Below are 13,212 nucleotides of genomic sequence, written 5' to 3' on the forward strand. Positions count from 1 at the left end.
GGCGTATTGATCCATAAATCGACTTACCTCGTCACTTGAATCATCACTGGACAATTCATCATCAAAATCCACCAGATCGATCACCGATTTGTTAGGAAGAGAGGTAAAGTTGTTGTAGAATCCATCATCCAAAAAACTAGTTTTTGGTGAAGCGTTGGGTGATGTTGACAGCATCTCACGTGTAGATTCTTCAATGCCTTTTCTCATGATCCCCACGAACAGTGCTTGCTATCAACGATTGGTGAACCACTAATCTAATAAACTTGTTGAAGAATTAGGGGATGCTTTGAGTAGACGAATCATGAGGGAAACACACAGGGGGTTTTAGACAAGTTCGGGCCTCCCAGAGGATAATAACCCTACGTCATGTTTGTCTTGTATTGATTTGAACTTGTTACAAAGGGGGTGTAGCTAGCCTAGATGGATCTAAGCCTAGTCGACGACTTTCTCCTTGGCTTATGTTGGCTTCTAATGACTTATTTCGGCTTGTCCTCCATAGGGCCCCTTGGCTCTATATATATATGGAGATGTCGTACGTCCTCTGGACTCCTTATTCTTGGAGATAAATCTTCCTAGTTATGAGACGTCATGGGTATCTACGGGTAGTTTCCTTTCTTCCAGGGATCCCCTTCCCAGAGATAAAGATATGCCCCAAGAATTATGGGAAATCCTAGGGTATCCGGATATGGTAGCTATCTATTATTCATCGTCACTTGCATTTTTTCCTCCCTCTTCTTATGGATCTTTGATCCCTTGTGAATTTTATGGTGTAAGAGGTGATGTATCTTCTCTATGCAGATCCATCTATCCATCCTAACAAGTATGGATCTTGTTGAGAGATTTTCTTGTTTGCCTATTTTTGCCTCTTTTGGTGATTTTTGTTTCCCTCCTAGTGCTATGATTTTGGATGAATTCTTGAGAATTTTCAAGGTGCTAGGACATGTGAGAACACCTCTTGAATGATCTTGGATCAATCCATCTCACAAGCACCACAAATTTGGAGTTTTTGTACCTGTTCATCCTTCACCTTGGTTTCTCTAACAACCGTGAAATTTGTGATGATTTCTTGATCTTTTTTGTATGGATCTTTTTGCTGGTGATTTTCCATATCTAGATGTACCTTTGGTTCAAATTTCGTTGGGTTTAGAGGTCATTTGATTGGATTTCACTTTTTGGATCTCGTTAGCCTAAGAAGGTTTTGTTCTGTTGTGTGCGAGAAGTCCAAGTGGTCAGATCATGTGAGTTCATGGTCAGTCCCATGGGGTTAGCCCAAAATTATTTTATTCTGTTGGCTACAAGAAGTCCAAATGGCCAGACATGAGATTTTACGGCCAGACCGTCAGGTTTTTATGGTCAGACCATCAGGTGTTAGTGGTCAGACTATTGGAGCATAGTTTGTCCAGATTTGGTTGTTTCTCTTGCATTCTCGCTTTTGCTTTGCATCAATGCTTTTCTAGCTTAGTTCCTAAGTTCAGTAGCTCCGCTGTGAGTACATGAACATGGCTTTGTTAAAAGAGAGGCTAGATGGGTGAAAAGTAGGAAGGCCACCCAATTTCAAAAAGTTGGAAAGGGCTCCTATTCACCCTTCTCCCATGTGGGAGTTGGCCAATGTTATGGCATTGTTGTAGGCGAGCTTCGAGGAGGTCACCGTAAACTCCAATGCAGCTCCGCTTCCATGGTGGATAGGGGTGCCTCAATTGTTGTGCGGCAAGCCGTTGGGCCAGGAGAAGCTACTGATAATGTCACTGGAGGAGCCAGCCTAGGAGAACTGTAGCAGCCACTACTGCAAAAAGGGTGATCACTGCTAGTTCAAAAACCACATCAGTGCTGGTTTTGGAATCGACAGTGTTTACTCGGTACTGAAAGTGAATAGCTATAACTACTGATTCTAGAACCGACAATGATAGGTGTTCTAAGAGAAAAAATGGATCGAACCGGCTCGGATCCCGCACCCCCCGCCGTTCTCGTCGGGCATCGCTCCTGCTGCCGTTGGACTCTTGCACAACAATATAACGCGGCGGCTCGAAGACCGTCGCTACAACACATGCTCGACCGCTACCGCACTCTGCTCGGTCGCCGTCACCGCTATGGATCCTGCCGCACTACGCCGCTGTGGATCCCGCCACCACAATGGATCCCGCCGCCGCCCGTGCTGGAGGTGAGCAACACCGACTACGACTCCTACTCTGGCTCCAGCCCCCTCACCACCTTCAACACCGGCGATGACGTCGTCCTGCTCCCCGCCACTGGCGTCACCCACTACTTCATCTGCGGCATGCCCGCCGATGGCGTAGCCGGGCGCCAGGGCCCCCAAGGTCGGCGGCCAGGCGGTGCCTCCGACGAGCTCGGTGGCTGAAGAGAAGAGGGAGTGGAGTCATACTGAGATGAGGGAGAAGAGCTCAGTGGTCAGAGAGAAGAGCTCAATGGCCGACACTGGATCCATCGGGTGGGTGGTCGGAGAGAAGAGGGGGAGATGGGGGAGGGACTATGAGTGCACATGTGAGGATAAGGTAGCCATACTGAGCGTGTGAGGATAAGGACCGAGCCGAGCGTACGGACGCGAGCGGTGCGAGCCAAAACTCTATTCCATTGGAATGTCAGGTCTGAGCTAGAATTCAGTGCCGATTTGTATTAAAAACTAGCACTGATACTATCAGTGTCGGTTTTTGTTACAAACCGGCACTGATAGTTTTTATCAGTGCCGGTTCTTAGTAGTTTTACCATAGTTCGAGCGCAGGAGGATAAGAACTGACAGTGATATATTTTCACTGTCGGTTTTTTATAACCGAGAGTGATAAAACGCTACTTATAGCAAGTTCTGTAGTATGAGCTTTTCTTGCCTTGTGAAAGCCTATCACAGACAGGTTCCAATTGGAACCAACTGTGATAAAGCTACTGTCACAATCACAGTTGCGGTTCCAAATCGATTGTAACAGACGTATATGTAGTAGTGCATGCAGGACATAGATGTGGCATGCCAAAATTATGCCAGTAAACTAAACAGCTGTTATACAAAAACCGACAAAGTTTGGCAAAGGGTGGAAGAGCCAACCAAACAAGCTTGCAGAGCGATCAGGGACGTATATATATTATAGATTTCTGGGACGACCTACTACTGATAGACTCGTTAGACAACCCAAAGTCTAAACATTCTTCCGAGTTCCCTGTCATTTTTCTACAATGTTTCTGTTGTGAAATAAATAGTTACTATGTTGAGTTCAAAGTTCCAATATTCGAGTTTTAAAGCTTGGAAAAAACCCCATTTCGAAAGTTGTTTGACATGAGTTTAAAGTTGCTAAAATCGGATTCAGAAGCCCCTATGCCCAGCCCGTTGCTTTGTGCACCCAATCAATGCTGATGCATGACAGCGCCAAAGAAGAGATCAAGGAGAGCAGCCAACGGTTAGGCTTCTAGATCGATCAATAGAAGGAGAAGCTATACATCAGTCAGGTCTGTGTTCATCCCATTATTTAAAAATCAGTAAGCGCCTGTGTGTTTCATTCAAGCCAGAAGAGAAGCTTATCTGATAACTCACATTCCATAACAGCAAGAGTAAGTGAACCAGCTGCACAACAGAATCATATCCAGGAAGATCAGGACTAACATGTTGTTTGTTAGTACCTAAAGAAATGCGCGGCAAGCAAGAACTGGTGGTTAAGCTAGCATGTGCCACTCCTACAAAGGCACAATTTTCTATTATCATTGAACGATTGATCGTCATTTTTGTTATTTACAGATGTTTTAGCCTCTGGTCAATAAAGGGAACGTAGCCCATATGGTAGAGCGCTGGCTTCGCATGTGAGAGGCACAGGGTTCGATTCGAGTCTTCTTCAACCTCTTTTGGATCCCGACACCGGCTCGCTCCCCTACTTGTGACTGTTTCTGGTGGTGTTCCCGTCGCAGGATCCGCACCTACCGTCCCTCGCACCAACCTCTTATTTGGAGGTCCCCCATCCCGGAAGCAGCCCATCCGCTGCTCCTTCGTCAGGCCAGACTCCCTCTCCCAGGAGCTCTTCTAAGGACGAAGGAACCCTCCCCTCCCCAAGCCAATGGTCACCGTTCTTTATCGCTGAGAGACCGAACTCGTTTTCAAACTATTGAAATTTGGGGTGACTGATATTTTTTATGCTTTCTACGTGATCTTTTTCCAGCTCTAGTTCTTTTCTGTTTTATTCCATAGTTTCTAATCTGAAGTAAGGTTTCAATTTCAACGGAGTCGTTTCTTGTGTTTGTTGCACAAATGATCTCATTCGTTTCTCTCTTTTTTTTCCTTGACCGTGCTTTCGTGTTTGTAGCACGAGGGTTGAATATATTGTCAGCTAGGTGATCGGGAAGCTTCCAATGTTTCTCGCTCGCCCTTGATGCATATTAAGATACATACTGCAGCCTGGTACTCCCTCTGTCGAACAAACATGGAATTTTATACATTAGTATACCGTCGCTAAAATGTAATTTTGATAGCCACTTTGTACTGTAATACGTTCGTCCATACACCGAAAAAGTAATTAACGGATTCGAAAAATTATCCATTTGAGTTAATTTTGTTGGACGATGTGTGAACCATTTTCGAAGAACTTCTACAGTAAATTTCCATAACATCTGAAATATTAAATTTGAACATTTGAAACATTAAAGATGCGAAAATATAGGAATTAACTGGAATGGATAATTTTTTCGGGTTCGGACCTATATGCAAGAGATTCTGAGATACAACATACGAAAATACCTATGACAACAAATTTTCATAACGTCTGAAACATTAAACTTGAACGTCTAAAATATTGAAAATACGAGGACAAAAAATTAACTCAAATAGATTATATTTTTAGGTTCAAGTACATGAGACGGTCCAGCAAACCATCCTATCGCTCCGCAAACATTTCCGAAGTATTTTACATCGCCTGCAAGTCTCACAATCCGAATGAACAACGGCCTGCACGATCTGTTTTGCGACGCGCGATGGATTGGTAGTTAGTTGCGCCGTACGTATTAATTCCGGTAGTCGCGTACATCGTATGCAACTAATCCGAGTCATCTCTGGCAGTGGCAGGTGCTTGCTTTCTCGCAGTAGGGCGCTTCCAAGCATGGCGCTGTGGCGGCTACGTACTCAGTCAGTTCAGTTGCAAGCGCGTACTGGCGACTGACTTACTCGGATACGGAGGTAGCCATCGATCGGGCGATAAATAGGAGTAGTATGCCGTCCTCTGACTCCATACCCAGCCCACCCATCGTCCACCACTTCTCTCCCTCTCGCTGCGGCGGCTCGGTTTGTGGCAAGAGCTTGCTTGCTTCTTGTAAGGCGAAACCATGTGCTGCGTTGTTCCACTCGTTCTTCCCGGCGTCGCTCCTCGCGCTGCACCCGCCGTCGACGTGCGGAGGACGATGGCGACGTCGTACGTGGAGGTCCCAGCTGCGCTGTACGGGTACGACGACGACGCCGACGCCGAGGCGTTGCTCCGTGGCATCGACGCCGTCGTGCACGCGCCCACCCCCGCCGACCTCACGCCCCAGCCCGTGGCTGATGGCACCGGCGACGCCCTGCCGATGTCGTCGGTGGAGTTTCTTGCTCTGTCTCGGCAAGACACCGACGCCGACTTGAAGGCCTTCCTCCGCTATATCCGGAGCGTTCACGTTCCAGCCACCGGCCTTGCTCCTGTCGCCATGGCAGATGAAGCGACCCCGACGACTCCCCTAGCGGTCCTTGGAGCGCCGCGCGGTTACTGCGATGACGATGCCGCCGCGAGCGCCACCATCAAGAGTCCGTCCAAGAAGCAGCCGGAGCCGTTCGAGACGTACGACGATGACATCGACGCCAGCCTCAGGGCCATGGAGAAGGACCCCACGGAACGTCCCACGCCGTTGTACCTCTGGACGACGCAGGCTGGGAAGATGACCATGGTCAAGCGCGCCGAGCTCGTCTCGTGGATGCACGACTTCGCCGGGTGCTACGACCTCGCCCCGGGCGCGCTGCACCGATCCGTCTCCTACGTCGACCGCTTCCTGTCGGCCAAGAAGATCTGGGGCTCTTGCGAGCTCCGCCTCCTCGGCGCCGTGGCCGTCTTCACCGCGGCCAAGTACGAGGACAGGAGAACCACGTGGGCGCTCGACGCCGACAACGTCGCTCGGCACGCCGGGTGCACCCGGCGCGAGGTCGTCTACGCGGAGTGCGAGCTGGTCGCCGCGCTCGGGTACCGCCTCAGCGGCCCCACGGCCTACACGTTCATCGACCACTTCACAAGGCACGGCCAAGAGGAAGAGGGCACCCAGGGCTCGGCGGTGAGGTCCCTGGCGCACCACCTCGCCGACCTGGCGCTGCTGGACTACCGGTGCGTGCAGTTCCTGCCGTCCGTCGTGGCGGCGTCCGCAATCGTCCTGGCGAGGCTTGCCGTGGACTCCGCGGCGTCGGGGGAGCCAGGAGCTCAAGGTGACGGGGTACGCGCTCGAAGACCTGACCGGCTGCATGGACACGATCTACGACATGCATGAGCACCAGCACGTGTGGCCAGGATGTGCCCAGATGATGGCCAACTGCGTGCACAGCTACTCCTTGCCCCCTCGCTCGCTGATCGACGTGCGCGCATGGACCGCGGAAACACAGCTGCAGGGCTAGATAGATTTTGGTAGAGCCTCTGGCTACCTAGCAGCAAACAGAGAGAGATTTGTAATGTTCATATGTACATCTGGAACGTCTTAATGCATTGGATTGTTGGAAGTCTTAATGTTCTTCTTCCTTGATTTCTATTCATATCTCTGTAACAGCACAGGCCCAATTCCAACCTTCTACAATTTTTCGACTCATACTGCCAATTATCAACCGTGCAACTATGAGCAAAATATTTTTAATTCTTATTTGATCTCTACAATAGGGCACTCTAGTTTTTAGTGAATAATAACCAATGTAAATAACAGTATAAAAAACTATTTTTAGAGGCGGTTCATAACCTGTTTTTATAAATATTTAGCGTACCCGTTTGTGATCGAAGGTATGTGAAAATAGATAATTTCTACAGGTGTAAAAGAGACCGTCGATAAAAATATATTTTTACAGACGGTTATCTTAAGGAACCGCATGTAGAAATAGGTTTTCATAGCAGTTCTCTTAAGATAACCGTATTTAGAAATCATTTGCACAGAAGGTTCCTTAAGAGAACCGTCTGTGGAAATTTATTTTTATAAACGGTTTTTTTAAGTAACCGCATGCGGAAATAGATTTTCACAGGCGGTCTCTTTTGTATCCGCCTATAGATAGATAGATTTTCATACGTGGGTGATATAAGGACCCACTTGTGGTATATATTTTATTCAAAAATTAATATTAAGTATATATTTTATTCCTTCCAGATTTTAACATATTTTCAAGACAGATTTCAAGATCATAGATTTTAATAGCATTTGAATCAACACAAATCCAACATTTAACAATACAATAATATTCACAAGTACAATATTTTTATATCATAATTCAATTTACATCACAAGCCAAATATTCAACACAAGTATTATTTCATCTTCAACTCACCAAGCCTCGGATGGCTAGCCAATTCACCTCCGAGGTCAAAGAACCTACCATTCTTGTGAATGAATTCGTGCATGATGAACCAGCACATGTCACGTTGGACGTTTTGGATATCTTCGTCTTTAAGTGAGATATGGGTACATTCGATCATCCGTACCTGAGATGAAAATACAACTAAAAGAGCTAAAACACTACTGACAACGGAAATAGAAGCAAATAAAAATATGCAAGCACAATGATGACTTACGTCCTCGAGGTTCATTGTGTACCTCCCGTTTACCCTAAGAAACTGACAAAAATAGTATCCACAAAGAACGGTATCAAAACCTTGCTTATGACACTTCAAATAAAAATTCAACGTATTCATTAGTTCCATAAAATTTTTTGTCATAAGATACTAGCATTAGAGGTGTGTTATTACCAGAAAGTGTATATGGACTGTCATCGCATCCTTCTTGGCCGTATCATGTATCCCACCTTTCAATACGTACCACTTGTAGGCCATATTCAAATACCAATAAGTAATTATCAATTCATAAATTATTTATAAGAATTTTATATATGAGAATTTTTTTACCTCTGTATAACATCGATGAGATCTTGGTAGGATGATTGGGGGATAGGCTAAGTCAAGGACCACGAGTTTGCTCGACTTCAACATCAGTATTATACAAGTAGCAGTAATTATCGAGAACCCCAAGCAACATGCCCTCATGTACAATTCGTGGAATCTCCTCATCTCCCATGGACCTTCTTGGAGTTGAAACAATGGTAGAAATAGCTTGTCATTCTCATATTTCTCAGGAACATCCGGTATAGGCAAAAAATCCAACTGATGGTACTTAATATTTTGATGGTCTCTTTCGCTAGATCGCCCTCCGCTGGAGATTCCTAAGCGGATGATGCCTTTGCTTTGGAGGACAGAAACTACCTCTTCACCGGAGATGTTAGAGTCTTTTCGTATGGGGTAACCATGATAGAGACTCTCCGATGCTCAGATGAAGGTGCTGGAGGCACAGATGCTGGAGGCGAAGGTGTCGGAGTCACATATGCTAAAACACGACGCGAAGATGCCTGAGGCGGAGAGACTGGGCGCGAGGGAGAAGGTGTCTAAGGCAGAGAGGCTTGGCGCTAGGGCGAAGGTGCCTGAGGCATAGATGCTGGGCGCAGGGGCGGCCGTGATGCTAGCGATTATGACTTCTGATAGCTGAAGATGATATCCCATCTGGGTTACAGAATGAAGTTGCCAACAGCCTTATCGAGAATCTCGATACCCTCATGTGTGCTAATGTCTAACTTGTACTTCATGAAAAGTGGTTGTACTGAGTCCACTTGTACCTTGGCGTAACCAGATGGAATGTCTTGATTATGAAACACACGGCCTGAAATGGCCTGGCCTGTGGCTGCCTCGACAGTGAAGTCTCCCTTGCTGACCTGAACATGTAGCATGCAAAGGATAGCCTCTGTGATATCATCCATAGGATATCTCTGGTTGCTTGTATGGATCCGACATTGCTCCGAAAGCCTAGGTTGTTTGGTTGCTCTATCATCATTAATGTCATCCTTTCCTTCTCCTTTTCATTCCATATTTTCATGAACTAGATCTTAACCTGTTCTTATATCTCTTCCGCTAGGGTCTTCTTATATCTATTACGAGTCTTGTACTGGCCCACGGCGTCAAGAAACCCATGCTTCTAGCCCACTTTTGATTTGATGCCTCGAGTGCGACCCGGGTGTTTCTTGTTCATCAAGGCCTTGGTAAGCAGGTCATTCTCCCTATCGAGCTATAAATACCTTTCGTTAGGAATCTCTTGAATGGTCTGGGTCACTTCCATGTCTTGGGGCTTTTAAAGGCTAAGTCTCTAGACTCTGTTCATTCTGACCGAGTGTAGACCCTGTTCATGTTTCGCTCATCATAATTTTCCAGTGGGTTGGGTTTTCCTGCCCGGGCAGCCTCTTCTTCTTGCCTCCTCCATTCAGAAATTTTGGGGACGTACCCAGACGAGCCGAGGTGATGGTGGTACTTGTTCTTCTTTGCAAGGTGCTTGAATGATTCACCCACTTTGATGGCTTCAGGTGTGGTCTTCCGCCTAACAAACTCTATCTATTGGTCTGGCGTAATCTTTCCGTATTTATTAAAGGGTATCAAGTTATTCTTCACGAAGCCCTTATTCAGCTCACTCTTCCAGCCTTAGAAGCTCTTTCCCATAGTTTTCAATGCATTCTATTTGGCTGCTTCCTCTGTTCCCGAGGGGAATCGGATGGTTCTCTGCAATGTTGCCCACAGGAACTCCTTCGTCTCATTCGGCACCAACCGCCATTTAGTTATTATGATTGGGACATACTCCTTGATAAGAAATCCACAACTGTTGTGGAATTTAGCACAGGCCTCACGAGGTGCGACATGCTCCCCTTCAATATCAACTTGCATTACTGTATAAGTGCTGGATGGCAACTTGTTTCTGCTATGTTTGCCTCGTCTTCGTTTCAGCGTACCCCTAAAGGGACCCGAAGTTTTAGGCACGGAGGGAGCGGAAGGTTGTGGCGCGGAAGGTCGTGGCGCGGATGATCGGCATGGTGATCTTTGCACCCTCACCCTCTAGAGAGAAAACAAGGAGAGTTGACATAAACAAAAAAATATTCCTCCAATTAAGAATTATAAAATGCATTGACTTAACTAAATACCTCTTCGGTGGGATCATATCCAGGGCTACTTTCCCGACGTCGGCTCTCCCGCTCGCACAGACATGGCTCGGGCTATGATATGAGCCCGAGCTTTCACTGGTGTCGAAGGAGGCTGACGGGTGTGGGCTTGAGCTCATATCCGACCTCCTGCTTGCATCTGCCTCATCTTGTGCCAGGGGGCCTCTATTGCGAGCATCCTCTGTGCCGAGGCGTCCTCTATTGCAATTATCCTCGGTGTCGGGGATCCCTCTATTGCGAGCATCCTTTATATTTCTGGCTTCTTAGGGGGGCTTGGGCTCATATCCGACCTCCTACTTGCTTCTGGTTTCTTAAGGGTTACTGTCCTTTTTTACCCTATGGTACTTAATCGACCACTAGATTATTGTTGCCTTTAAAAACTGACAAATAATATTATTTTAAGGAAAGAAAAGGAATCAAGGACTTAGGGCTAGAAGATACAAACCATACAAAATTTGAATAGTCATATATACTCATAGCATATCCCTTTTCACAATTGAATTGAAGAATCATGTGCCAGAAATAAATGGTATTCTTTATAAAATAGTACCCTGAAGGCAAGATGAATAAATAGTTTTTCTTCAGTGTTACAAAAATTATATTATAAATGCAGTCATGGGGATTCCTTATCGAGGTGTATGGTCTAGGTGACACTAGTTTATGCAAGTCCTGACTGTTTCCCTTTTATTGCTATCTGATGGGATCTTGGCGCTTTCAGGGCAACAAATTGATGCCTCTAGCATCAAATGCATGGGGTTCATCTTCGCTTCTGTCTCTCAACAATGGTGGAGGTTCTGGTTCGTTTAGCAACATCATTGACCGACCTTCTGGAGGAAGCTCAAGGTCATCGACAGCTGGAAGTGACTTGCTTGACTCACCACTTGATTGGGGTCGAAATTCACATCCAGTGTCAGCATCAGATGTATTACCACCACATAATTCTACAACTGCGATAAGTCATCATCAAAGCACATATTCAATATCCAGAAGCTTTCAGTTTTCGCATTTTCAAACTTCTTCCTCCGAAGTTCTCAAAGGACCACTAAGAACTACTGGCAAAAGGGTATGCACTCCATATGTAAGTGAAGTTGGCTGGTAACTGAATACATATATATAACACAATAATTCATTTAGCCAATTCAGGGACCCACATCACACAGAAAGGGATTTACCCTAAGTGCAAAAGATTTCGCAACAGTTGTTTCCAATAACTCAGAGTCAAACAGTCAACAAGGTGACTACATGCAACACCAGACTGTCTTGCATAAAGTCTGTTTATAGGTTTTCATGCAGTCACATATCTAAACTTACAATTTTGTGCATCACCAAGTTATATGGAATATAAATATTGAATGGTTGTTCAATGCAGTTGACTGCCTTCTTACCTTCATGATACTATTTTATAAAGTTAATTAGTATCTGCAAATACTTATCTAACCCAATTACAGCCAAAAAAATCACAAGATAAAATAGCTTATTGAGTGAATATAATTGTATAAATTTGTGAGTAGGCCTTGACAGTGATACATTTCAATTCATTGAAACCAAAAGTTCACATATTCATTCACTAAATTCTTGAATATTGAACCAAACTGAACATTGCAACCCGAACAAAAATAACATTTTCATTTGTATATAAAATCCTAGTGGAACAATTTTTTTATCGATCGACGCAAGAAACTTTTGGAAACTAAAATCTAAATGTGTATAACAACCATCTAATGAGATCATAGTCCATCTATGTCTTGGTATTCTTTATATACTCTCTCTGGATATAATGATTATAATGTGTTGTGATTGTGTAGAGAATACGTGCATGAAAACCTAAATTTTTTGGTAGAGGAAATAGTACCTTCACTAACTTATATTGGGTGCACAACGATTTGAACAAACTAATTAGCTTTAAGTCTTGAGAGTGCACCCTGAGATAACATAATTAAGAAATGAACTGACACAATATGAAATTTGAGTTATACAGAAACATAAAAATAAATAAAAACACAACCATGCAAATTTCTCATGACAGGCATAGCACAAACTCAAGCTCATGACACTATTAATTTATTTTCTCTATGCATCCAAAATTGCTCTATTTCCATCGAAAATCAATCTGTCGCTGGAACACGAGAATTTCACAAATGATAGACTAAAGAAGATTAGGGTGGTGGATCCAATCAGTCACCTTTTGTGGTGGCATTATTTTTCTTTTGCTTGGATCAGTTAGTCAGTCCACAACTGCTGCTGCTGCTTCAGCACACCCCAGCACTGGAACCCTGTCTCTCATCAACCCATGTGACTCCCACCCAACACATTGCATGGCAGAGCACATGTCCCTCTCTCTCATATCATGCATGCATATCCCTAATCAAGTACCAATAAGATCTCTATCTCTCTCACTGTTGACGATTCATATTCTCACAAGTTACTGTGTTTCATATCATGTACATGTACATAGTTATGCCCTTACCTATATATAGCATAAAGTCAACATCCTGACTAACAAGAGCTCATTATATTTTATTTTTGTTATCGCCCAAATGTCATAACTTATATTTTTATGTTTGTGTATCGCCCAAATGTGCCCCAACCATTTGAAATGACATCTTTGGCCGACTGTTGTATAACAATTCCAAAAAAAAAAAAGAATTATTCCACATCGTGTCGATGTCCAAACAGAGCACGACAGCATGATGGCTGGTCATCACATAGAGCACGGCGGCACGATGGCCGAGCATCACACAGAGTAGAAGAAAGGACCACGGCGAGATGACTACTTACCACTTCGGGATGGTGTCAGCGTCGGCGCTCAGACTCCTCGGTGGCGATGGCGGCGGTGGGGCGGCTCCTCCTTGGCGGTGCGAGGCAGGTCCTCCTCGACGTGGCTCCTCCTTGGGGGCTGCGGCGTTGCGGGGAGGGAGGGCGAACGGTGATGGACGGTGGTGGAACAAATGCCGAAGTCGGGGGAGGAGAAGGCCGGAATCAGAGAAGGCGGG

The 13,212-nt window shown here is 45.3% G+C and overlaps 1 protein-coding gene across 1 annotated transcript; it reads left to right on the plus strand.

Annotated features, from left to right (window-relative positions):
* Positions 1–5,382: 5,382 nt before the first annotated feature.
* LOC133917915 (putative cyclin-F2-1) lies at positions 5,383–8,812 on the plus strand. The gene is made up of 3 exons (XM_062361734.1): positions 5,383–6,432; positions 8,497–8,658; positions 8,753–8,812. The coding sequence occupies exons 1-3, from the start codon at positions 5,383–5,385 to the stop codon at positions 8,810–8,812; spliced, it is 1,272 nt and encodes a 423-aa protein (XP_062217718.1).
* Positions 8,813–13,212: the final 4,400 nt, after the last annotated feature.

Source organism: Phragmites australis, chromosome 5, assembly GCF_958298935.1.
Source record: "Phragmites australis chromosome 5, lpPhrAust1.1, whole genome shotgun sequence".
Lineage (NCBI taxonomy): Eukaryota > Viridiplantae > Streptophyta > Magnoliopsida > Poales > Poaceae > Phragmites > Phragmites australis.

Coding starts and splice junctions, on each gene's coding strand:
- LOC133917915 (XM_062361734.1), top strand. CDS start 5,383: ATGGCGACGTCGTACGTGGAGGTCCCAGCTGCGCTGTACGGGTACGAC. Junction 6,433..8,496: donor CAGGAGCTCAAGGTGACGGG/GTACGCGCTCGA, acceptor TAACCATGATAG/AGACTCTCCGATGCTCAGAT. Junction 8,659..8,752: donor GGCTTGGCGCTAGGGCGAAG/GTGCCTGAGGCA, acceptor TCTGGGTTACAG/AATGAAGTTGCCAACAGCCT.